The 26,827-nt window shown below is 38.5% G+C and overlaps 1 protein-coding gene across 1 annotated transcript in view; it reads left to right on the top strand.

The window, feature by feature from the left end:
• Positions 1-26,827, top strand: part of TRIM33 (tripartite motif containing 33) — a gene marked incomplete at its 5' end in the record, with an annotated part of 131,472 nt that overhangs the window by 98,140 nt on the left and 6,505 nt on the right. Inside the window, 7 exon segments of the mRNA XM_006149664.3 lie at positions 5,627-5,759; positions 7,794-7,857; positions 13,465-13,624; positions 14,947-15,296; positions 21,003-21,126; positions 23,477-23,551; positions 26,611-26,763. Of these exon segments, the coding sequence (XP_006149726.2) occupies positions 5,627-5,759; positions 7,794-7,857; positions 13,465-13,624; positions 14,947-15,296; positions 21,003-21,126; positions 23,477-23,551; positions 26,611-26,763 (1,059 nt within the window).

The raw sequence follows: 26,827 nt of genomic DNA, 5'->3' as shown, positions 1-26,827 counted from the left end.
ATTTTAGTTTGCTTAAAGCCTCATGTTATTTAAGGAGTTGGAGTGTATATTTTAGGCCCTCACTACCACTCCCAACTCTGGGATCAATATTTTTTTGAAATGTCTGAAGATTAAAGTATACACGTTTGGATTTTGACAAATTCTTGTGCTAAAACTAAACATCCCTGGACAACTGTGGTGGTGAATCAGGAACACAGCTCTCCGTGGTGCTGAAGCCATGTTAGCAGTGCTGTGCCCACATCCCAAGGTCTCCCTGTGATGTTGGGTACATGTGTGAATGCTCATGAGCCTGGCTGGCTGGGGATGGATGTTGCAATGAAGCCTGTGTGTTTGTGTGTGTTTGTGTGTGTGTGTGTCTGTCTGTCTGTGAAGCAATACATTTTAAACCCTAGAATTCCTCATTACTTTAAATTTATAGGAAATTGACTGCTGTATGAATAGCAAATTATGATACTCCTTAGGTTGGTTCCATAGCCAAGTGGTAGGTGAGCCAGTCCCTAAGGCTGACCGCAGTTCTAATCCTGGTCCTGGTCGCTTGAAAACAAGCCCAGCACATATATGTACATGCCCAGGTTCCTGACAGGATGGGGAAATGGAGGAGGAATAAGGGATTGCAGGATGACCATGCCCAACATGGGGAATGCTCTCTCCCTCTCTCTCTCCCTGTTTTACTTTGAAGAAATTATGAAACTGCTAAACAGGCGCAGTAATGGATTATATTAACTTTGCTAATTGAGTGGTTTCTCCCTTTCTGCTGCCTGGTAGCAGGTAAACTTTGTGTCATATGATTCATTTCTGGCATAAGTTTATAGCTAGAGAGAAGGCTCAGGATCAAAATGTGGTCAGATCTTTATCATTCTTCTGTTGGATCCGAAAGAGGTAGTCCTCCCTTCGTACTAACAGGTTGGGCTAAAAAAGGATGAGTTTGAAAGGTCTGGATGTCACTATGAGGAATGTAGAAGGGAGATAATGGGGAGTAGTAAATTTAACATGAAGGACTTCTGAGGTCTCTTGCCTGCCACCTCTTTAAAAATTGCCCAGGGGTGTGTGAGCTTGCCAGAGAGATGGGGTGCAGGGGTGGGGCAGGGATACCCCAGTGTGGTATGGTCACACTGCAGCTCCTTTCCTTCATTTATCCATCCTGTTGGGAATTGGAACACACATGTACTCAGACATGCTTGGTATTTTTTTTTTAAGCTTCTAAGCGAGAATTCAAACTGGTCATCTATGTGTGATTGAATTCCCTTAACTGCTAGATCACAGGGCCAACTCAAACCTGATTACTTTCAACAGATGGAGGAATATTAGATTACATTTAGATTAATAGATTTAGTATTCTGATGGTTTATACATTTTTTGGAAACTATCCATGTTTAGCATATTTGGGAATTAAATTTATTATAGTTCTATACTGGGTATATAAGTGTTGGGAAACTATGTATTTGTATCTGGTAAATCACATGTAAATTTAAATGTTATAGAATTTATGGAAGAACTTTTTTCCCCTAGCATATGCATGCACTTGCCAGAGAGAGAGGAGAGAGAGAGAGCATTTCCTCCCCAATTAGGTAATAGTCATACCAAAATCCCTTCTCTATCTCTCCCTTCTTTTGTGATTTGGGCGCACATGCACACATGCCTGGTGTATTGCTCAAACTGTAAGTCTGGGGCTTAAGTTGCCAGGCCAGGGAACCAGCCTATAAGAACTTTTTAATACCCAAATATATGTGTCCTTATTATTAGATACCTATAATGTTGTGAAGTTTATTGTTTTAAGAATAATACTGTCCTAAACAAAGCACTTAGGCATACCATGAAGATAGTGCTGATTCTTTTCTAATACAGTAAAAATCTCAATAAAGTGAATATTTTGGTTTCCTGGTGCCTATAACAGTTAATGTTTACACTAAATTAGTTCATTACATGTGCAACAGTATTACATCTAAAAGTCAGTGTACATACCTTAATTTTAAAGTGATTTATTGATAAACAATGCTAGCAATCATCTGAGCCTTTAGTAACCTTTATTATTTTTGCTGGTGGAGGGTCTCACCTTAATTTTTATGATTATTGACTAATCAGGATGGTATTTGCTGAAGATTGAGGTGGCTGTGGCAATTTCTTCAAAGGAGACAACAATGAATCGATGAAGCTGTTAGTATTTTACCCAGAGTATAACTTCTTTTCTAAATAAGAGTCCTCTCGAACTGTGCCACAGTTTTGTCAACTGAGTTTAGGTAGTATTCTAAATTCTTTATTGTTACTTTAACAATGTTCATAGCATCTTCATCAGAAATAGGTTCCTTCTCAGGAAATCTCTGTTTCCTTCATTAAGCAGCTCCTCATTTGTTTAAGTTTTATTATGAGATTTTAATAATTCATTCAATCATATCTTCAGGCCCCATTTCTAATTCTTTCTCTTGTAATTTATACCACATCTGCAGTTACTTTCTCAATGGGTGTGATCATGCTGTAGTCTCTTTACTTCCATTCCTTCATTCTGTCAAGATTTGGGGCACCCATGCATGCACATGTGCCTTGCATGTTTTTCACGCTGCAAGGGCCATGATTCAAACTGCAGTTAACCATGCAGGACCTACTCTCTTAATTGTTCTGCTTCATTGCTGACCTTGCAATGTATTTCTTAAATAAGACTTGAAAGTTGAAATTACTCCTTGATCCATGGGGTACAGGTGATTTATTAGCCAGTTTTATACATTAATCACCTTGTACATCTTCATCAGAGCTCTTGGGTGATCAAGTTGTATTCTTTTTTTTTTGGAGAGGTTTTCGCTATAGGGCACATGCACTCGCCAGACAGAGAGAGAGAGACATAGAGACAGAAAGCGAGAAATCACCCCCCAGGGGGGATGGTCACGCCGCAATCCCTTCTCCTCCATTCTCCTCTTGGGATCTTGGGCATGCATGCCCACACCCCTGCCGTGAGTTTTAAGCCACTGGGTCCGGGACGCGAACCGCAGTCGACTACGGGGGAGTTCAGCGACATAGCCATTACGCTAACTGCTGGTTCCCAGATCAAGTTGTATTCTTAATACAACTAAGAACTGTGTAGTAGGTCTCAACATGGGCTTAAAGTATTCAATATAAAAACCGTGCTATAAACAGATGTACTGTTGTCCAGGCTTTGTTGTTCTATTTACAGAGCATAAACAGAGTAGATTTGCATAATTCATATTATTAAGTGTATTTTCTCCCGGATAGGGGAAGATAGGGAGGCATCCCTTTACAGAATCCTCATGCGTGAGCTAGTCCTAGACTCAGCCAGCTGGGATCATGGGCATACATGCCTGGAATACATAGGGACACATTGTGATATGAACCCAGAACCTTCCTATATGGCCTCAAATCACAGAGCATTGTGTTACTGCTGTGCTGCCACAGCTGCCAGATGTAGCATTATTCTTAATGGCCTAGGGAATTTTCAAAATGGCAAATAAGCATTTGTTTCAGCTTAAAGTTACTAGCTACTGTAGCCTGTACCAAGAGAATCAGTCTGCCCTTTGAAGCTTTGAAGCCAGGTATAGCTTTTCTTATCTAGCCATGAAAGTCCTAGATGGCATCATCTTCCAATATAAGGCCGTTTTGTCTGCATAGAAAATCTGTTGCTTCATGTATCCACCTTCATCAGTGATCTTAGCTATTAGCTAGATCATTCCTGTTAGATTTTTAACTGTATTGATAGTGACTCGTTACCCATGTGTGGGGAAACCTGGAGGCAAATGCTTCAGTTGGTATTTCCCTTTTGGAGAATATCATGGCATCAGTGAAGACATTTTATTTACTTCCTGTTCATGTCTTTCTGACTGTGTGCTCTTCTAGCCTTAAATTAAGGTTGTTTATCTGGACAGAGGCATAAATCACAGGTGGGGAATATAGTAGGGGTGGATAATATGGAATTTTCAGGTCCCTTTCTGATCTTTTCCCCCCTCCTTTCTTTTTAAGTGGGTTATATCCCCAATTCCATCTCTGGCTCACATTAGGAATTTTCCTTCTTCACTGATCCTCCAGTTGACTTGAGTTGCAGCCAGGGATTCTCCTGTAGCTTAAGTGAATGCATCCTTGGCCAACACTGTGACTGTGGAGAAGGCAGCCACAACTACTGCTGTCCCTTAATTGTTCCTCCAGCTAATCCACAGCCTGCTCTCACCTTCACTCCTTCATGTCTATGGCATGGGTTTTTGTTTTGTTTTATTTTGTTTTTTGTTTGTTTTTAAAGGACTTTGGGAAAATTGTCCTATTTATTTTTTAAGGAAGATGTTCTCTTGTGATATGTTGTGAGCTGCTCCATTCTACCTTGGCTTATATTCCTAGTTTCTTCCAAAATTTCTACTCTGTTGCATTCCCTTCAGTCTTAAAGCTGTGAAAGGCAGTGTGCTTTTAGGAAGAGAGGACAGGACAGGAAGGAGAAAATAAGTATGTTCAGTTTTCTGTCTTGAGTCAGAAATAGATTTGCATAAGAAATTATCTGGCCTCTAGTGGGAGAGTTTTTTTTTTTTTTTTTAGAGAGAGAGGTTTTTGCTATAGGGCACATGCACTCGCCAGAAAGACAGAGAGAGACAGAAAGTGAGAAATCTGCCCCCGGGGATGATGACCACGCCGCAGTCCTTTCTCCTCCATTCTCCTCTTGGGATCTTGGGCACGCACACACACGCGCCTGGCGTGAGTTTAAGCCACCTGGTTCGAGACTCGAACCATGGTCAACTATATGGGAGTCTAGTGACATAGCCGTTACGTCAACTGCTGGTCCCCAAGGAGAGAATATTGAAGATTGAAGGGTGACAAGTGTGGGTTCAAGTAGGCCAGTAAATGAAAAGATGAACAATTACTTAAATAAGAATTTAATCATCTCTTACATGCAATAGTGTAAAATACGATATAAGGTAATACAGCTTAAGGTACATAAGATACTTAAGTTGTACGTTTTTACTTTTTCTTACATAAATATTTTCTCATTTGATCTTCACAGCTCTACAGTGTAGGTGGGATGTTGTAAAGACAGGAGGCTAACATTGAAGTTGGGAACCAGCCCCCAAATCACAGTGCTGGGTCCTCTGACTTTATCCTAAGTCGGCCTCTAAGTAAGAAAAGAGCTCAGATTGCCTACTGACCCTCCCCATTTTTTATATGTAATAAATTGTCTTGTATGTTAGTGTAGTGGCTTTCGTGGTCTATAAAATCTCCAACTTTTGAAGTTGTATACTGATGTGGTTACGTGTCTATTTAGGTGAATGATTGTGCAGGACTGTGCACTTCAAATAAAGGGAGAGAGACTGAGGACAAGGACGCTGATATTGGCAGCAGTTTTGAAAAAAAAGGAGAAGCGTTGGAGTGTGTCAGTTACTTTCATAATAGAACAAATAGGAGTTTATGAATCATTAGGTTTTCCCTAGAACAGCTGAATATTTGTTGATAATATTAATTATAATTGTATTCATGTAAACTTTATACAATGTGGGCCCTAAGAAGAGCCTAATAATTAAGCTGAATTTAATATTGGATAGTCTTTTTTTTTTAAATTAAACTGAGTATAGATGGTGATACTAATGAAATTAATAATTTCTCTGCTTTAATCAAAGCAACTTATTTTTATGTTCTCTCTCTTCAGTTGGAAGATGCTGGCTCAAGTAGTTTAGATAATCTACTAAGTAGATACATCTCAGGCAGCCACCTACCCCCACAGCCTACAAGCACCATGAATCCTTCCCCAGGACCTTCTGCTCTATCTCCAGGATCATCAGGTAAAACAAATGGTATTGCCAAATTTCTCTAACACCTTTAAAAAAAAAATGTCTCTTAGAATCTATATTAGTCAGGACTTTCCAGGAAAACAATCAATAGGAGGGATATGTATATGTGTGTGTGGAGAGAGACAGATTGAGAGATATATTTTAAGAAGTTGGCTCACTTTGTGGGAGCTGGCAAGTCAAAAATCTGGATGACAGGTTGGCAAGCAGCGGCCCAGGGAAGAGAGTATGTTACAGCCTTGAGTACAGAGTCTGGAGGCAGAGTTCCTTCTTTCATATGGGAACCTCTTGACATCTTTTTTGTTAAAAGAGATTTTTGCTATAGGGCATGTGCATTCATCAGAGAGAAGAGAGAGGCAGAGAGACAGAAAGCGAGAACTCATCCCCCAAGGGAGATGGGCATGCTGCAGTCCTTTCTCCTTCATTCTCCTCTCAGGATCTTTGGCACGCACACACATGCATCCAGCATGAGTTTTCGGCTGCTGGGTCTAGGACTCGAACCATGGTCAACGATGTGGGAATCTAGTGACATAACCATTATGCCATCTGCTGGTCCCTGGGAACCTCTGACTTTCAAGGACTTCAACTCACTGAATAAGGTTCTCCTAAATTATGGAGGATATTCCACTTTTCTCAAACTATTGATTTAATCACATCTAAAAACTATCTTCTCAACATTTGTACTGGTCAAACATCTGGGTATCACATCTAGCCAAGTTGAAACATAAAATTAACTATCACAGTAACACATTTTTTCTGATTTTTTAAAAAATGTTTTATTCAAATAATGTTGGCAGTCTTTTGCTTACTGAAGTTCTGAAGTCTGTAACTGTGGTTTATACTGTTTATAACTCTAAAGTAACCAGCCCTCACCTTATTCACATTCTTTGTTGGGTTTGTAGCTGTATTTACTTTTTTAAATTATTGTTTTTGCAGTATGGTATGTCTGTTAGCCAGAGAGAGAGAGAAAGCACCCTCAGAGGGGATGGGCACGCACTCATGTACATTTGCCTCGTGTGTTTTTCAGGCCACCAGGTCTGGGACTCCACCATGCAGTTGGCCATATGGGATCCAGCTGCCTTAATCATCATGCCACCTGCTAGCCCTGTGTTTCCTTTCCTTGTCTTATATGTTATAATACAGATGGTCAGTTAAAGTGTTCTTTGTTTTTTTAACCCAATTTAAAACTCCTTGTAAAGTAATGAAATATTGAAAAATTGTTTAAAAAACAAGAGTTGAGGAAAGGTAAGTGAATTTTTAATTGTAATTTTAAAGTAAATTTATCGGAAACTACTACAGTGTTCATAAGTGTAACTTTCATCCAAAATCCCATTAGTTGTTTTGACCCTATTACAGGGTGATTCAAATGGGACTCTGAAAAATGCATGATAGAAAGCAACTCCAAACAGGTTAACAGTTCCAAAGTAGTTATGGAGTATATTCTTCTGATGTAAATTAAATGTTTGTTTGTTTTTTTCCTAACTGAAACTGACCACTTTCATTATTTCTAGATATAGATATCTATCTATATTGTATTATTTCTAGGTATAGATATCTATATTATATCTAGATGTAGATAGAATTTACAGATACTTTTAGAGAAATATTAATTAAAATTTAAGTGTGGATTTTGTATGAAGTACATCATAAAGTTTTTTTGGAACCACAATTTTCTTGAAGTTTAGTTAAAATTATTTCAGGACTTGTGAAGAGAATAATTAATGGGAATCTTAAGTAGAATATTTTATCAGATAACTTCAGGGAGGGATCACAGATGTCCTGATCTGGTAATATTCTTTGGTTGGATATTGTTGCTCTGAGGAGGATTCTGAGGTGATGTCTGTGCTCAGCTGAAGCAAATTGAATGGTGTCTGCTAGTGATTACATATGCCATCCCTGATTTTGCAAAATTCTGGTTGTCAAGAATTTCTAAATTGAGTTAAAATAATCTTAAATTCTATAACTAGCAGATAGAATGAATTCTGGATATTCTTATATAGATGTTCATTTTTCCCTACCATTTTTTAGGTTTATCCAATTCTCACACACCTGTGAGACCCCCTAGTACATCTAGTACTGGCAGTCGAGGCAGGTGAGTATTATGTTATTAATTAATCTTTTTCTTTTTAAGAAAAAATTCAAATATATAATAAAAGTAGAATATTACAGTGAACCTGTATATGCTTCTCACCCAGCTTCGACAATGATCAAGTTATGGCCAGTCTTATTTTTTCTATACTCTTGCTATTTCTTCCTGGTCTGAATTATTTTGAAGAAAATCTGCCACCATGTTGTTTAACTTGTGACTGCTTCAGTGTACATCACTTAACAATAAGAAATTTATAACCACACAACCATAATTACATCTTAAAAAATTAGTAGCTAAGGGCTGGCAGGTTGCATGGTGGTTAAGTCACTGGACTCCTACATGGCTGACAATGGTTCAAGTTCTCAACCTGGTGGTTTGCTTTCTCACTTTCCTTTTCTCTCTCTCTCTCTCAATCTCTGGTCAAACAAACAAATAAATATAATCAAACAAATCATTCTCTTTATTTAAAAAAAAAACAATTAGCATCTTTTTTTATTTTTTGGCCAGAGGGCAAATATGCTTATAGTGAGTGACAGAGAGGGAAAGTGAGAAAGGATCTGCCCTGTGGGGAATGGTCATGCTACAGTTCTCTCTTCATTTCTCCCTCCTTTTAGGATTTTGAGTACACACGTATGTGTGCCTGGTGTGTTTCTCAAGCTTGCTGGGTCCAGGACCTTTTTTTTTTTTTGAGAGGTTTTTACTGTCGGGCGTGTGCGCTTGCCAGACAGAGAGACAGAAAGCGAGAAATCACCCCCCAGGGGGGATGGCCATGACGTAATCACTTCTCCATTCTCCTCTCGGGATCTTGGGCACGCACCCACACGTGTCTGGCGTGAGGTTTAAGCCACCAGGTCTGAGATTCGAACCATGGTCGACTACATGGGAGTCCAGTGACATAGCCATTACACTAACTGCTGGTCCCATGGGTCCAGGACTTTGAACCATGCAGTCAGCCATGTGTGATCCAGCTGCCTTCACCACCATGCAACCAGCTGACCCAACAGCTAAGTTTTTAGGGTTTTTTTGTTTGTTTGTTTTTTTTAAGTAATCCATGTATTTTTTTCTCTTTTTTTGGAGAGGTTTTCGCTATAGGGCACATGCGCTTGCCAGAAAGAGAGACAGAAAGTGAGAAATCACCCCCCAGGGGTGATGGCCACACTGCAATCCCTTCTCCTCCATTCTCCTCTGCACCTGGCGTGAGTTTAAGCCACCGGGTCCGGGACTCGAACCGCAGTCTACTACATGGCGAGTCCAGCGACATAACCATTACGCTAGCTGCTGGTCCCAGTTTTGCGGTTTGAGTTCCAGACCCGGTGGCTTAAACTCACACTGGGTGCATGTGCATGCATGCCCAAGATCCAAAGAGAAGAATGGAGGAGAAGGGATTGCGACGTGGCCATTCCCCTCAGGGGGGTGATTTCTCACTTTCTGTCTCTCTGTCTCTCTCTGTCTTTCTGGCGAGTGTACACACCCTATAGCAAAAACCTCTCCAAAAAAGAAATTTCTCTGAATCAGATTCACGTAAACTCTATATATTGCTGTCAGTGACAGGTTTATATCAACATCTGTTAGTTGGGGCCAGCAGGTGGTGTGGTAGATAAGGGCTCTGGATTCCCACATGGCCAACCATGGTTAAAGTCCCGGACCTGGTGGTTTGCTTTCTCACTTTCTCTCTCTCTCTCATCAAATAAATAAATAATAATAAAAAGCTAACAATAACAAATGTAAATAAATAAATAATCTTTTTTAAAAAAATCTGTTTGTTGTAGAAAGTTATTTCTTTTATAGAACTTTCCCATCTTGTTTAAATACACTTTCTTTTTTGTTCGTATATTTAATCTGTGTTGATATTTATTGGGTAGTCAGAAAAGTCATGATATGTTTTTCTATGCAAAAATGTGTCATGACTTTTCCAATGACCCAATAAACCAGGTTTCATTTTTTTTCTTATGGTTTTATAACTTTATTTGAAAATCAGCACTAAGTTTTCATCCACATTGACTGTTTTCTGAAAATGATAACAGGTACATAGGTTATTACGTACCCGTGTATAGCGCTTGTTTGGTGAATTTTCATCCTCATTGTTTCTTGGACAACCACACCCAGATATGGTATGGGACGTTCCTTATTCCTTTACCCAGACATCGTTGTTGAACTTGGTATCACTGTGAACATCTGGAGTTCCCATCTCCTTCATTGCAAATATCTGAATCTCTTTGATTGCTTGAGGAGGGCGTGTTTCTTAAACCCCACACTATGGATGTGCTTGAGAATGTTGGTGTATTCTCATATCACTACCTCATTGATGGCTGAACAACCCTTCTTTTCGCCATCCCTCTTTGTGGGAGCCATTGTGCCTGGCCTGAGTTGGAAAGAAAGACCAGAAGGGATCGTCCGATTAGATTTTTTTTTTTTTTTTTTTTGAGAGGTTTCGCTATAGGGTGCGTGCGCTCGCCAGACAGACAGAGACATAGAGACAGAAAGCAAGAAATCACCCCCCACGGAGGATGGTCACACCACAATCCCTTCTCCTCCGTTTTCCTCTTGGGATCTTGGGCACGCACGCACACGCGCCTGGCGTGAGTTTTAAGCCGCCGGGTCCGGGATGCGAACTGTGGTCGACTACGTGGGAGTCCAGCGACATAGCCATTACGCTAACTGCTGGTTCCCCTGATTAGATTTGTTTTTGATTTGAGGAAAAGGAGGGCAAGAATACTTCATGGTGGTAGTGTGCATTACGATCATGTGGGTGTATAATATCTCTTTGGGTAATATCTTTTTTTTTTTTTTTTGTAATAGAAGCTATTCATAATCATTATTTAACTCTTATTTTTTTTTTTTTTTTACTGCTTGAAAAATAATATTTTAGGGCCAGCAGATAGTATGGAATTGGGGCTACCGTATCCTACATGGCTGACTTCACAGTTCCTAGACCTGGTGCTTGAAAATAATGCTGGGCACATGTGTGTGTGTGCACCCAGAACCGAAGAGAAGAAGGGAGGCGGAGGGATTGTGTTTGTGGCCATGCCCCCTACCACCTTGGGGAGGGGGTGATTTCTCATTTTCCCTCTCTATCGCTCTCTTCCTGTCTCTCCTTGGTGAGCACACATACCCTATAGCGAAACTTAAAAAAAAAAAGAGAAAAGAAAGGAAAAAGAAAAATTAAATTTTAATTGTAAGAGACATTTTCTGTTGCCAATTATTGGGTTATAGAAAAGGCAGAATAGGGACCAGCAGTTAGTATAATGGGTATGTCACTGGACTCCATGTAGTCGACCACAGTTCAAGTCCTGGACCCGGTGTCTTAAACTCACGCTGGGCACATGTGCATGCGTGCCCAAGATCCCAAGAGGAGAATGGAGGAGAAGGAACTGTGGCGTGGCCATCCCCCTCGGGGGGTGATTTCTCACTTTCTGTTTCTCTGTTTCTCTCTGTCTTTCTGGCGAGTGCATGCGCCGTATAGCAAAAACCTCTCCAAAAAAAAAAAGGGGGGGGCAGGATAAATTGATTCTTTCTCTTTATTGACCTGCTTTCATGGTAATAAGTTAATTTCTAGCACCCTCCAACAGTGATCAATGAGTTTTATTATTCTTACCTTCATGGGCTCAGATATTTAAACATACGTTATATATTTAATTTATTACAGGGTATTTTTTTTTTTTTTTTTTTTTTTTTAATGGTGACCTACATTGTTTCATCTGTGGCTTCTCAGGGCTTTTCTAGTTTGCTCTTTAGTCCTTTGCTATAATCCCTGTAGTCTTTGGAAGTTTCATTGTTTACTGGTTCATTTTGTACATTTTTTTATCTTAGACCCAAAAGTAGCCATTTTCTGGAGAAATTCTGGTCAGATTAACAGGGAAATAGTGTCTGGAAACAATCTTCTTGGTACTAGGGCCACTTATTGCTACTGTCTTGTTTATTAGTATTCAGGTATTTTTGTTACACAGAGCTAAGAAATAGGAGCGTGTTTGTGCTTTGCTTATGCTCTTTAAGATAAAATGCAGTTGCTGGGAACCAGCAGTTAGCGTAATGGCTATGTCGCTGGACTCCCCCATAGTCGACCACGGTTCGCGTCCCGGACCCAGTGGCTTAAAACTCACGCCAGGCATGTGTGTGTACGTGCCCAAGATCCCGAGAGGAGAATGGAGGAGAAGGGATTGCGACGTGGCCATCCCCCTCGGGGGGTGATTTCTCACTTTCTGTTTCTCTGTTTCTCTCTGTCTTTCTGGCGAGTGCATGCGCCGTATAGCAAAAACCTCTCAAAAAAAAAAAAAAGATAAAATGCAGTTGCTGGGAACCAGCAGTTAGCGTAATGGCTATGTCGCTGGACTCCCCCATAGTCGACCACGGTTCGCGTCCCGGACCCAGTGGCTTAAAACTCACGCCAGGCATGTGTGTGTACGTGCCCAAGATCCCGAGAGGAGAATGGAGGAGAAGGGATTGCGACGTGGCCATCCCCCTCGGGGGGTGATTTCTCACTTTCTGTTTCTCTGTTTCTCTCTGTCTTTCTGGCGAGTGCATGCGCCGTATAGCAAAAACCTCTCAAAAAAAAAAAAAAGATAAAATGCAGTTGCTATTGTACTTATTTTACTGTTATATTCTCTAGTTTGAATAGTTTAGTACAATGCAAGGAAGATTTTATTTAAAATAATATATGAATGTTTTCTTTATTTCTTAGTTGCCAGAGAGCATATGCACTTAATCAGAGAGAGACAAAGAGGGAGACAGACCATTCCTCTGGGGCATGGTCATCCCGCAGTCTGTTCTCTTCCATTTCTTCATCTGGGATTTAGAGTATGCTCACACGTGTGCCTGCTGGTGCCCAGGATTTGAGCCGTGGTTGTCAGTGTGGCATCCAGTTCCTTAAACCACTAGGCTATGGGGCTATCTCTGAATGTTTTTTTACATACCTATATATGTGTGTTTACACATTCTGATGACTGGTCCTATTAAACATTTGCTTGGCCTTTTAATTTTACTTTAAATAATTAATTTGTGCTTTTAGAAGAAAAGTACAAACTGAATGAAAAGGTGTTCATTCTCAATAGCAGTATAGCCTTACCAGTTAATTCATTCTTAGCAGTAATTTTGCTTTGTGTTTTAGATCAAACTGTACCTTTCCTCTTGCCTGTCATTATATTGATTAAATAAGAACATTGTTGGTCCTTGCCCTTTCTCCATCCTCTACTCCCAAAAGTCTCTTCAAAGAGGCTTCATGAACCACTATTATTGGTGTATCTTTAGATGTTTGGGGAGATAAGAAAAGTTGAAACTATTTTTATAAAGGGAAGCAATTGCTGACATTTATACTACTGATTAGGAAAAATAATTATTTACTAGACTCCTTAAATAATTTAATGTAAATGCCTCAGACCGTAAGTGTGTTTTTAGGGTCTTTTGTAAATCAGATCTACATTTTTAAAGAGTTTGAAGGTAGACTTATGCCACATTTCTCTTAACTGTGTTATGAGTGTCCTTGTCTTCTATAAATTGTCTATTGTGTTTTCATTTTAATGAACATGACTTTTCTTTGTAATTGTTTTTATTTATACTATACAACTAAATATGTGTGACCTTTATTTGTTGTCTTTTTTTTTTTTTTTTAATTAGCTGTGGGTCATCAGGAAGAACTGCTGAGAAGACAAGTCTTAGTTTCAAGTCTGACCAAGTAAAGGTCAAACAAGAACCTGGGACTGAAGATGAAATATGTAGCTTTTCAGGAGCTGTGAAACAAGAAAAGACAGAGGATGGCAGGAGGAGTGCTTGCATGGTAAGCTCCTACCAGGGTCTGACAGGAACTTGAGGAGGTCACTTAGTGAGTCTTCCATCTCTAAGTATTAGGTTATCAAAAAAGTCATGACATATTTTTTCCATGTTTTTCTATGCAAAAATGCATCATGACTTTTCCAGTAACCCAATATATTAGATCAAATAGTGGTTCTGTAGACATTTATCTTTGCATTTTTGTGTCTGACATAAGCCAAAAATATTTTTCCAACCCTAACCTTTTCTTTTCTTTTTTCTTTTTTTATATATGAAGACCTCTCCAACATAAAATCTAGAGTCCATTTCTCCCACTGCTCTGTTTGGCTGCCAGTCTCTTTTGTCTCTCTCTTCAGCAGTCAACTTCATCCTTTTTTCTCTAAGAGTCAACTGTAATTAATCAGAAAAGACATAATCATGTTAAGTATTGATCTGAAATTATCTTCGAGTTTGTACTGTTTTTGCCATAATGCTGAATGGGATTCTGTCTTTTCCTGAATTTATTATTGATCTCAGTTGAATCTTAGGCCACAAAAAAGATCCTTGGTTATTGCCCTGGATCTGCAAGCTCAGCATTAAGATTGTTAGCATGAAAGAAGTTTATCGATTTAAGAGTTTGGTGTTATGGAGATTGCTTTTGACTTATGAATTATTAATCATTCTAGAGTTTACTGGATGAAACATTTTAGAAAATTTATAATGTAGAATAAAAGATAACCAAGTGCCTCTTCATTTAGAAATTTCAATTTTTGTTTTTTCTTCTTAACCAGGCTTTTGTCTCATTTTATGAATGGCTTGCACATAGGAATTGTGTGTATGTGTGTGTGTGTGTGTGTGTGTGTGTAAAATTCAGGACATTAGTATATTCAACATGTTAGATATATGTTTAGGGAACAATACATTTAGCCTTGAGGTTAGAGCAGTATCATCTTTTCATCTAGAACTTGGTTTAGAAGGTAAAGTACCTCCTTAAAATGGGTACAAAAGGGTGGTGAAAGATTCCCTTTTCATTGTCACAGTATTCTTAAAAGTAGAGTGAAATGCGAGCAGAGGAATATTACAGAATGCTTCTCTAATGCTATGCCACAGATTCAGGGTGAAAAATAGTATGCCTTTGTCACCCTTCTACAGGAAAAGTATAATCTTATGTTCACTTCTCATTTAGTGTTTAATTAATATCTGACTGAACCCAGTATTAGAGGGGTAGACTCCTTAAATTTTAAGTTATGTTGGTATTATGTATGCATATTGACATAACTTTTAAATACTCACACTGCATACAAAACGTATTAAGTGATTCTTCAAGGATTTGTTGTTGTTTTCTTTTAGTTGAGCAGTCCTGAGAGTAGCTTGACACCACCTCTCTCAACCAACCTGCATCTAGAGAGTGAGTTAGATGCATTAACAAGCCTGGAAAACCATGTGAAAACGGAGCCTACAGATATGAATGAAAGCTGCAAACAGTCAGGGCTTAGCAGCCTTGTTAATGGAAAGTCCTCAATTCGAAGCCTCATGCACAGGTCTGTAAGGATTGGAGGAGATGGCAACAGCAAAGATGATGACCCAAATGAAGACTGGTGTGCTGTCTGCCAAAATGGAGGAGATCTCTTGTGCTGTGAAAAATGCCCGAAGGTCTTTCATCTAACTTGTCATGTTCCAACACTTCTTAGCTTTCCAAGGTACTAGTGAAATAGTTGTTTTGTTGTTGTCGTCGTTGTTGATTTTTGTAAGCTAGAAAAATAAATAGCAGAAAGTTGTTTGGGGCAGGTGGTGTTTTTCCCCCCCCTAAGTTTGTTTCTTCCATGAGCCAGAGACAGACAGACAGACAGACAGACAGACCCTGAACAAGTCCTGATGCCATAATCTACATCCGACCTCCAGCCAGCCCTGGATTATGGGCAGGTGTGTGCTCAGTGTACTGAGGGAAGCCTTCAGAACTTGAAGTGAGAACTATAGCATGTGGCATTGCCTTGCAGAACATTATATTTTACTACTACAGTACTGTCTGACCCCCAGACAGCCTTCATAACCGATGCATAGTAGTCCTATAAAACAAAGAGCCTATTATTTCTTTAATATTACCTCCCAAGGAAACTAAGAACAGAATGAAAAAATGTGTTAAGATCTAAGTGGTACATTAGTGATAATAGACTTCATCTCTTGGCTTTCAGTTTATATTCAGTGTAAACAGATTAGGTAAAGATCTAAATTAAGAGGGGCAAGAGGATTAGTGTCTTGGAGAAAGTCTGTTTCTTCCTGAAGGTGAATTTTTTAATTACCAGAGAAAGGGAGAGAGAAGATGTACCCTCAAATGGGGCATGGTCATGCCATAATCCCTTCCCTTCCATTTTTCCCTATTGGGATTTTGAGCATGCACACACCTGTGCCTGGTGTGTTTTTCAAACCACTGGAGCTAAGAACTTAAACCATAGGCAGCCATGTGGAATCCTGCTCTCTTAACCACTAGACCCTTGCCTCCAAGGCTGTGGGGTCAGCAAATTTTTTCCCTATTACTATTAATCTCTTTTTTAAGAATTATTTTATTTATTATTATTAATCTCTTTTGTAAGAATCATTTTATTTATATTATTTAACTTGACCAGAGAGAGAAAGAGAAAGTGAGAAAGCAAGTCTCCAGTCTGGGACTTGAACAGTTGTTGGCTGTGTGGGAGTCCAGCACATTAACCAACTGCCTGCTTCAACACAGCATCTCATTCTTAAAATATATCTTATTGTTATTTTTTAATATCACTGTAGAGCATTACAGCATACAAAATGAATTTTCCCATTATGAGTCCACTGTGTATTAGTCTGGTTAAAGATATTATCGTACACGTTATCATCAACAGATAATTTCCCATTTTTGTGACCCTTAAATTTTTTTCCCCTTGATTCCCTTCTTCTCACCCTCTCCTATTTCCTACCCTTCTCACACACTGTCTTTAGTGCCCACAATTGTTCTCCGTGCTTTTTTATCTTCTAGTCTTTAAGTTTCTGCCATAGAGTACAAACAGACAGTATGTATTGAGTGGGGACATACTGTGCCTCTCTTTCATAGTCTGGCATGTTTCACTTAGCAGTAAATCTTCCATATTCATCCACTTCTATCAGATGCCAGGGTCTCAGTGTTTTTTCTTGCTGAGTAGTATTTTGTAGTGTATACGTGTCACATTTTTTTCAATCCAATCATCTGTTTGTGGAAATTTGGCTTGGTTCCAGGTCTTAGCAATTGTGACTAATGCTGCAATACATGGATGTGCAAGTACTTTTCTGACTGTGTTCCTATCCTTTGGATAGATACCCAGCAGTGGAATTGCTGGATCATATGGCAGTTCTATTTGTAGGTCTTTGAGGAACCTCTATATTGTTCTCCACAGTAGCTGTACTAATTTATATTCCCACCAACAGCATAGAAGAGTTCCCTTTTCAACACAGCCTTGCCAGTACTTAACATTCTGTATTTTTAACATCTTAACTACTCTGGGATTAGGTGGTATCTCATTGTAGTTTTGATTCTCATCTCCCTTGTAATAAGAGATGTTGAGCATCTTTTTATATGCTTTTTGGCTGTTTGTATGTCTTCTTTAGAGAATTGCCTGTTCAGCTCATTTGCACATCTTTTAATTGGGTTGGTCATTTTTAGGGGTGATAAGCTACTTGTGTTCCCTGTATATTTTGGTTATCAGTTCCTTATCTGAGGCATAATTTGCGATTATATTTCCCCCATTCTGAATGTTGCCAATTCACTCTAATTGTTTCTTTTACTGTGCAGAGCACTTTAACCGGAAGTAGTCTCACTTGTCTATTTTTAACATCATTGCCTGTGCACTAGGGGTCTTATTTAAGAAGTCTTTGCCTACTTCGATGTCTCCAAGAGTTTCCCCTGTGTTTTCCGCCACGAGTTTTATAGTTCGAGATCTTAGATGATCTTTGATCCACTGTAAGTTGATTTTTGTTAATGGTGAGAGATAGGAGTCCAGTTTAATCTGTCTGCAGGTGGATGAAAGCAATGACATTTAAACACAGGTTTCTTAATTTTAAGCCCAGTTCTCTTTTTTCTTTATCACCTTGTGTGTGTTTTATTAGCGGAAAGGACCAGTAGTTAACGTAATGGCTATGTCGCTGGACTCTCACGTAGTCTTCCATGGTTTGAATCCCGGATCTGGTCTCTTAAACTCACGCCAGGCCCATGTGCGTGCGTGTCCAAGATCCTGAGAGGAGAATGAAGGAGAATGGATTGTGGTGTGGCCTTGGGGGTGATTTCTCACTTTCTGTCTCTCTGTCTCTCTCTTATCTTTCTGGTGAGTGCACACACCCTATAGCAAAAACCTCTCAAAAAAAAAAAAAAAAATCCATTGGCTGTATGTTTTGGGGTTTATTTCTGGGGTCTCTTCTGTTCCATTGGTCCACGTGCCTGTTTTTTTGTACTAATACCATGCTGTTTTGATTATCACAGCTTTGTAATATATTTTAGGGTCAGGGAATGAGATGCCTCCTATTACTCCCTTCTTGCACAGAATTGCTTTGACAATAGGGGAGGGTCTTTTATGATTCCAGACAAATTCTGTGTTTTTTTTCTTTTCCTAAATCTATGAAGAATATCTGGTAATTTGGTTGGGATTGCATTAACTTTGTAGATGATTTGGCTAGAATTGACATTTTGATTATATTAATTCTTCCAATTCAGGAACTTGGAATGTCTTTCTACTTTTTTGTGTCATTTTCAATTCTTTTTTTAGTTTTTCATAGTTTTCCTTGTAGAGCTCTTTGACTTCTTAAGTTAGGTTTATTCCTAGGTATCTTTTACTTTTTGTGGCTATTGTAAATGGGATTGCTGTTTTCAATTCTACATTAGTCTGTTCCTTGTTCATGTATAGAAATGCTTTAGATTTCTGTATATTGAGTTTGTATCCTGCCACTTTACTCTATCATTTATCACTTTCAGGAGGTTTGTGTGTGTGTGTGTGTGTGTGTGTGTGTGTGTGTGTATTCTTGTGGATTTTCTATGTACATAATCATGTTATCTGCAAATAGAGATAATTTCACTTCTTCTTTCCCTGTTTGAATGCCTGTTATTTTATTCTCTTGTCTGATTGTATTGGCTAGGACTCCCAGTACTATATGAAAAAGAGGGGAAAAAAGCGGGCAGCCCTGTCTCGTTCCAGTTTTTAGTAGAAAACTTTCTGCTTTTCCCTGTTTAGTATGATGTTAACTATGGGTTTTTCATATATGGTTTTTATTATGTTGAGAAATGTCCCTTTTATGCTGATTTTGCTGAGAGTCTTAATTATGGAGGGATGTTATATTTTCTCAAATGCTTTTTCTGCATTGACTGATATAATCATACAGTTTTTATCTTTCTTTCTGTTAATGCAGTGTATTACATTTATGGTTGTACTACCCTTGCATCCCTGGAATAAATCCTACTTGGTTGTATTGCATCATCTTTTTAATGTGTTATTGGATATGATTTGCTAGTATCTTGTTGAACATTTTTGCATCTGTAGTTATCATAGATATTGGTCTGTAGTTTTTATTGTTTGTTACAGCCTTGTCTGTTTTGGGGATGAAGGTGATGGAGGCTTCATAAAATGGATTTGGGAGGGTTCCTTCCTTTTGGATCTTCAGAAATAGTTTGAAGTAGAATGGGGGTTAGCTCTTTTTAAAAAAGTTTTATAGAACTCAGAAATGAAACCATTGAGACTTGGACTTTTCTTTGGGAGATTTTTTTATTACAGATTCGATCTCATTGATTGTTATTGGTCTATTCAGGCTCTTTATGTTTTCCTGATTCAGTCTTTGTAGCTTATATGTGTCCAGAAATTTGTCCATCTCATCCAGGTTTTCTTATTGGTGTGTAGTCACTCAGACTATTCTCTAATGTTCATTTATATTTCTCTTTCATCTGTTGTAATATTGCCTGTTTGATGGTGAATTTGATTTATCTGGTTCATTTCTCTCTTCTTATTTAGTCTAGCTAACAGTGAATCAGTAATGTTTATCTTCTAAAAGAACTAGCTTTTGGTTTTACTTTTTTCTGTATAGTTTGTCTGTTCCCTATCTCATTTATTTCTGCTCAGATATTTATTATTTTTTTCTCCTGGAATTGTTGTTTTTCCAGTTCCCTGAGGTGTGTTGTTTAAGGTGGTCTATTTGCCCCCTTTCCCATCTTTTCCTTACGTGCACTAATTGCTGTGAACTTCCCTCTTGTGACTGCTTTTGCTGTGTCCCATAGGTTATGTAACTAACTCATAGACTTGTTTTTATTGGTTTCAGTGACTATTTTGATTTCAGTCTTAATTTCTTCAGTGGCTATAAAGTTATTCAGGAGTAGGTTGTTTAGTTTCCATATGTTTGTATATTTTCTAAATTAATTTCAACTTTAACTCCATCATGGTCAGAGAAGATGCTATATATAGTTTCCATACTTTTGAATTTGTAAAGCCTTATTTTGTCCCCTTTCGTGTGGTCAGTCTTCAAAAAGATTCCATGTGAGGATGAGAAAAATGTTTATTTTATGATTATAGGGTGGAAAATTCTATAGATGTTTGTCAAGGCTGTTTCATTTAAGGCATCATTTAGATCCTGCATCTGTTTGCTTATTTTTTGTCTCGATGATCTTTCCAAGGGAGATAGTGGGGTGTTGAGATCCCTAATAACTACTGTGTTGCAGTCTATCTCACCCTTTAGATGTAACAGTTTTTCTTTCATGGATTCGAGTGTTCCCGAGTTGGGTGCATAGGTATTTGTAAGTGTTGTATCTTCTTGGTGAATTAGCCCTTTTAGTGCTAGACAGTGTCCTTTGTCTCTTCTTACAGTTTTTGTCTTAAAGCCTTATTTTATATGATATCAGTATTGCGATTCTAGCCTTTTTTTGATTTCCATTTGCATGGAATACCTTCAGTATTGAACTTTGTCCTCAGACTGTTAGACCTCGTGACTGTTAAATATTGTTTTAAGCATTAAAGCATTCACTGGTGAGCACCCAAGGCAAGCTGAATACTAGCTAATACAGTGGGACAGGTATGATAGGCTAGGTTCTAAAACCTATAATCTGGGTGTAATTCTGTAGTAAGATTGGGCAGTTTACTAATTTTCAGAAATCAGTCCTTGCATCTACAAATGGGAGTGTTTGATTCTAGAGCTAATCATTCTTCTAGTTAACATTTTATTTTTATGTTCATAAATCTTTTGTCTGTTGATATCAGAGACCATGAAGTAGTAGTCATATTTGTTTCTTTCAACTCTCCTTTTTTCCTTTTATCCCTCAGTTTATGTAGATGTGAAGAGTTTAGGGTAAAGATAAATAATAAGACACTGAAGGAACTTGTCTAGAGCAGGCTTTGTTATAATTATGTGGACTAATTGCTTATTTCCCTGTCTAGTGGGGACTGGATATGTACATTTTGCAGAGATATTGGGAAGCCAGAAGTTGAATATGATTGTGATAATTTGCAACATAGTAAGAAGGGGAAAACTGCACAGGGGTTAAGCCCCGTGGACCAAAGGGTAAGTGTCAGTCAGATAAGTTGATTTTGGTAGGGATTCTGTAAATGTCTCTGTACACATCTTCTCTGCTTCCATGTAATATACACATAATCCTTTAAAATTTTCTTTATTATTTTAAAATTTTACCAGAGGACCCATGCACTAACCAAGTAGAGGGAGAGGGAGAAAGCATCCCCCAATAGGGCATGGTCACACCACAATCTTTTCTTCATCTGTTCATCCTGTTGGGATTTGGGGCATGCACACACATGTGCCTGGCATATTTTTCAGGCTGCCAAAGCTGGAATTAGAACTGTGCAGTCAACCATGTGGGATCAAGGTCCCTTAACCACTAGGCTACAGATCTAGGCCTTAATAAGTTTTTATTTGGTAATCATCTGATGGTATATTGCTAACTTCTTACATCTTTTTTTTTTTTTTTTAATTTTGTTAGAAGACACCTGTGCTCACTAGAAAGTGAGAAAGCATCCCCATGAGGGATGGCTACACCAGAATCCCTTTTCCATCTGCCTCTTGTGGTGGACATGCGCACGTACACACATGCATATGGACACACGCACATATATCTCAGCATATTTTGTATGTGTGGTTTTTTTTTTTTTTTTTTTTTTAATTAAGAGAGAGCGTTTTGCTATAGGGCACTTGTGCTTGCCAATGAGACAGAGAAAAGCAGAAAGCAAGAAATCACCCCCCAGGGGAAATGACTACGCTACAATTCGTTCTCTTCCATTCTTCTCTCAGGATCTTGGGCATGCACGCATATGCACCTGGTATGAGTTTTAAGCCACCGAGTCCAGTACACAAACCTCTGCCTACTACATGAGAGTCCAGCAATGTAACCATTATGCCACCTGCTGGTCCCTCCCCAACATGTTTTTCATGCTGCTGGACCTGGGTCTTGAACTGCTTGGTTGGCTATGTGGGATCCAGCTGCCTTAACCATCCCACTAGCCAAACCATCTCTACTCACTTGAGCTCCATACTCATATTAAGTATCCTCACACTTAACACGTTTCAACTAAGATCTTAATTTATAGTCCTCTCCCTCAATAAAAGCAACAAACAAAACCCAAACAAATAACAAATGAAAAAATTGAGAATAGCTATAAGACCAATATATTATTCCCCTCTGCTTACCATGTTAGATAGCCATCAGAACCTCTCATTTGGATCTGGACTATTATATTAATAATAATCTCTTCACTGTCTCCCTGCTGCTTCTTTTGCCTCCTTTTAGTCTGTTTTCTGTACTAAATGGAACTTTCTTCTTAAAAATGTCAACAAGCTTCTGACTTCCTTGCTTAAAATTCTCTAATAGCTTCCCATCATTAAAAATGAAATCTGGAGCCAGCAGGTGGTTGGGATGCTAGAGTCTCACATGGCTGACAGGGAGTGGTTCAAGTCCCAGACCTGGTGGCTTGAAAAATTATACTGGGCACATATGCATGAGTACCACAATCCTGAGAAGAAAATGGAGGGGAAGGAATTGTGGCATGGCCATCTACCCCTGGGGGTGATCTCTCACTTTCCCTCTCTCAACCTCTGTCTGTCTGGTTGAGTGCATGTGCCCTCTGGCAAAAACCTAAAAAACAAAAATAAGATCTGATATTCTGTCCTCACTTCACCAAGATTTCTCCTGATCTAATATGTAGTCTGGTTTCCAAAGACGGAATGTCTCTTATTTAGTTCTGTGGTCTTTAAAGTTAAGTTTGGCTTTAATCCGATGTACTCATAGTAGTTGCAGAATCCCTCTTTCACCATCTATGAAGAGAAGATAATGTATGTTTAGATGTAAAAACCTATATTAAAGGAAGTTTAAGTAAATAGAAAACTGGAAATGTAAAACACATTTCAGTTTACTCCTGATTGTGTGAAAAAAATTATGTGCATGGATTGAGGAGACAGTTTTTATTTATTTTGAAATTGAGTGGAGTCATTTGAAGAAAGCAGGTAATAACATTTCTCTTACTTGCCTCAGGGATTACAATTTGGAACAATAGTGATAAAATATTTACTTATTTGATATCAGGTAATTTATAAATTTCTTCACAAAGTGCTATATATTGCTTTTACAGCAGCTTTATTTGTATAAATAATCAAGAGTTAATAATAGGTAAATTATCTTAGTTATATTAGAATAAAGGCACTCTTATTTCTTGAAAGTAGAGCAGATGATAGTCTTAGAACTGGGAGGTGGTTATCTTAAAGGGTATATCTTTAGATGGTTAGCCACATCAGAGGCTTATGTTCAGTTTGTTGTTAATACTTTGTAGTGATAGAGTTCTCATTCTCAAGACTACCTTATTATGGAGAAAAATATTTTATATTTCTCTTTTCTTTTTTGGGCCAGAAATGTGAACGTCTCCTGCTTTACCTCTATTGCCATGAATTAAGTATTGAATTTCAGGAGCCCGTTCCTGTTTCGGTGAGTTGCCTTTACTAACTCCCTTGGTAAAGTCTTGTATGATACGAGTATAGGCTCTGGCGTTCCACTGTATTAAAACTCAGGCTTCTTGAATAAACTCCTTAACTTCTCTAAGACTCGAGTTTTCTTTTCTTTTCTTTTTTTGGAGAGGTTTTTGCTATAGGGTGCGTGCGCTCACCAGAAAGAGACAGACAGAAAGCGAGAAATCACCCCCCGGGGGGATGGCCACACTGCAATCTCTTCTCCTCTATTCTCCTCTCAGGATCCTGGGCACGCACGCACATGCACCCGATGTGAGTTTAAGCCGCTGGGTCCGGGACTCGAACCAGAGTCGACTACATGGGAGTCCAGCGACATAGCCATTACGCTAACTACTGTTCCCTAAGACTTGAGTTTTCTGATAGCACGTCTTACTTCACTGGGTTACTTTAAGTATTACATGAAGGGACTTAATTAAAGTTCATGGAAAAATGGAATTAGAGCATGACTTTATTTTGATACAAAAACTTAGAATCTAAAATGAAATGAAAAAAATTTTTTAAAAAAGAAAAAAACCTAGAATCTATCCATAGCTTTTCATAATGTGCATTTTCTGTGAACTTTTGGAAAACTCATTATATAAGATAACATGTAAATTAAAAAAATTTATTTTAGAAAAATTGTTGCTATAAGGTATGTGTGCTTGCTGGAGAGACAAAGAGAGGGAAAAAGAGAGAAATCACCCCCCTGGAGGGATGGTCATGCCACAGTCACTTCTCTATTCTCCTCTCTGGATTTTGGACACACACGCACATGTGCCTGGCATGAGTTTCAAGCCTGTGGGTCCAGGACTCAAACTGCAGTTGGCCATGTTGGAGTCTAGCACCTTAACCAGTGTGCCATATGGTGACCTTGTAAATATTGTTCAGCATAGTATCTGATAATATAGTGGGCACTTATTATTTATTGAAACTTTGTTAGCGCTAAATGGATTAATTTGTTCAAATTGCCATTTGGCTTTAAAGATTTTGTTTCTCTGATGAGAATTTAATTAATTTCATTTTTGTGTCCTTTTTTACTTTTAAGATTGGCATAAGGGAAGCAGTGATAATGAAAAGAATATTGAATTGAAGTCAGAAAACTTAGCTCTTAGTTCTATCATTAACCAACCTTATAACTGGGTAAATGGCATACTTTGCAGTCTTTACTTTTTTTAACTATATAATGGGAATATTAAGCTAAATTATTTTCAGGAATCCAGTTCAATTATCCTAGTTTCTGAACCATGGGGAGAAAATAGTCTCTGTGTGAAGATTAATTTGAATAAAAGCATGTAATTGAAAGTATCACACTGGATCTACTATCATAAGCCCACTTTAATGAATAGTCAAGATTGAGGAAACACACCTAGGAAATTTTGCAAGTCATTGTATTTTGTTTACCTTAAGGAGGGAGACTTCGTAAACAATAAAGACTCTAAACTACTACTGTAAGGGCCAGTAGATAGTGTAGCGGTTTCATTGCTGAACTCCCACATGTTTGTCTGTGATTTGAGTCCTGGAGCCAGTGGCTTGAAACTCATTCTGGGCACGTGTGTGTGCATGCCCAAGATCCCAGGAGAAGAGTGGAGGAGAAGGGATTGCAGCATGGCCATCCCCCTTGGGGAGTGATTTCTCACTTTCCTTCTCACTGTCTCTGTCTCTTGCTCTTTCTCTCTCTGGTGAAGGCACATGCCCTAAAGCAAAAAGCTGTATAACAACTACAGTAAAAGGTAGACCAGATGTGCTCAGTGCCTAAAGAATGTGGTGAAAGTATGCTATATACATTTTACTTGCTAGCCATCAGCTGTAGAATAAGATATTGCATTACCGGGAACCAGCAGTTAGTGTAATGGCTATGTCGCTGGACTCCCACGTAGTCGACCGCGGTTCGCGTCCCGGACCCGGTGGCTTAAAACTCACCCCGGGTGCGTGTGAGTGCGTGCCTGCCCAAGATCCCGAGAGGAGAATGGAGGAGAAGGGATTGCGGCTTGACCATCCCCTCTGGGGGGGTGATTTCTCGCTTTCTGTCTCTATGTCTCTCTCTGTCTGGTGAGCACATGTGCCCTATAGTGAAAACCTCTCCAAAAAATAAATAAATAAATAATATATATATATGATATTGCATTACCAGGCCTATTGTAGAATGTTAAATGGTAGCTTACTTATTTACTGACTAGGTTGAAAATAAATTTTAAAGCGCAGGGTCTAAACAATAGGATATTTTGTACGAGTAGTAATCATCTGATTTTAGAAAGTATATCATCTTTAAATTTGGAGATTTCACAGGAGAAAATGACATTTAAATGTTTTCTTTTTCACTTATACCCCAGGGGTAATATTTTTGGCCAAGAGTAGAACCAAAAGTACTCAGCATGATTACTAAATGGTTAATAAATTTTTATTAAATGTTTTAACAATCTTTCTATGTTGCTAAGCCAGACCTCCTATGATATTAAATGATGATAAATCATAACATTAATGAATTTTGTTAATTTAAAATTTTACTCCCCCACCCCCCAAACATTTATCTGTCTATTTATTTTGTTGTAATTTTCAGGCTGCTAGGTCTGGGACTTGAATGTGGTTGACCAGTGCCTTAACCACGCACCTGCTGGCTCTCTCTTTGGTTTTGTTTGTTTGTTTGTTTGTGTGTGTGGGTGTGTGTGTGTTATTTTTATTTAAGAAAGGAAAAAAGAAAACCCAACCTATTCTAGAGTCATAAAATTCTGATGAGCTAAATAGAACCTTAAAATATTGGTTGGCTACCCTTGGTGATTGCTTTCTTTCTAAATCTACTTACCAAAGAGAAATAGATGGGGACTTCCACTAACCATGGAGACTGGCACATATTCTCCATAAGATTTGGTTTTCATGGTATGATCAGGGCAGATGGCTTAAATTACATTCATTCTACCCAAAATTTGTGAGCAGCTGCCTCTATAATCAGTATTTTTCCCCCTGAAATTAATATGCTGTGCATTTTTAAATAAAACAGATTGGTATTTCTGGAGAATTTTATCTACTTTTTTTTTTTTTTAGATACCAAACTACTATAAAATTATAAAGAAACCGATGGATTTATCCACCGTGAAAAAGAAGCTTCAGAAAAAACATTCCCAGCACTACCAAATCCCAGATGACTTTGTGGCTGATGTTCGTTTGATCTTCAAGAACTGTGAAAGGTTTAATGAAGTATGTTAGCTTCCAACCTATAGAATCTTGGTTTGTTAGTTTTTGCTTCCTTGGTTTGTTGTTT

This window comes from Tupaia chinensis, unplaced genomic scaffold, assembly GCF_000334495.1.
Source record: "Tupaia chinensis unplaced genomic scaffold, TupChi_1.0 Scaffold000270_2, whole genome shotgun sequence".
NCBI classification, from domain to species: Eukaryota; Metazoa; Chordata; class Mammalia; order Scandentia; family Tupaiidae; genus Tupaia; species Tupaia belangeri.
Note: the sequence above shows the minus strand (reverse complement) of the source record. Positions and strands in the feature narration are given on the sequence as shown.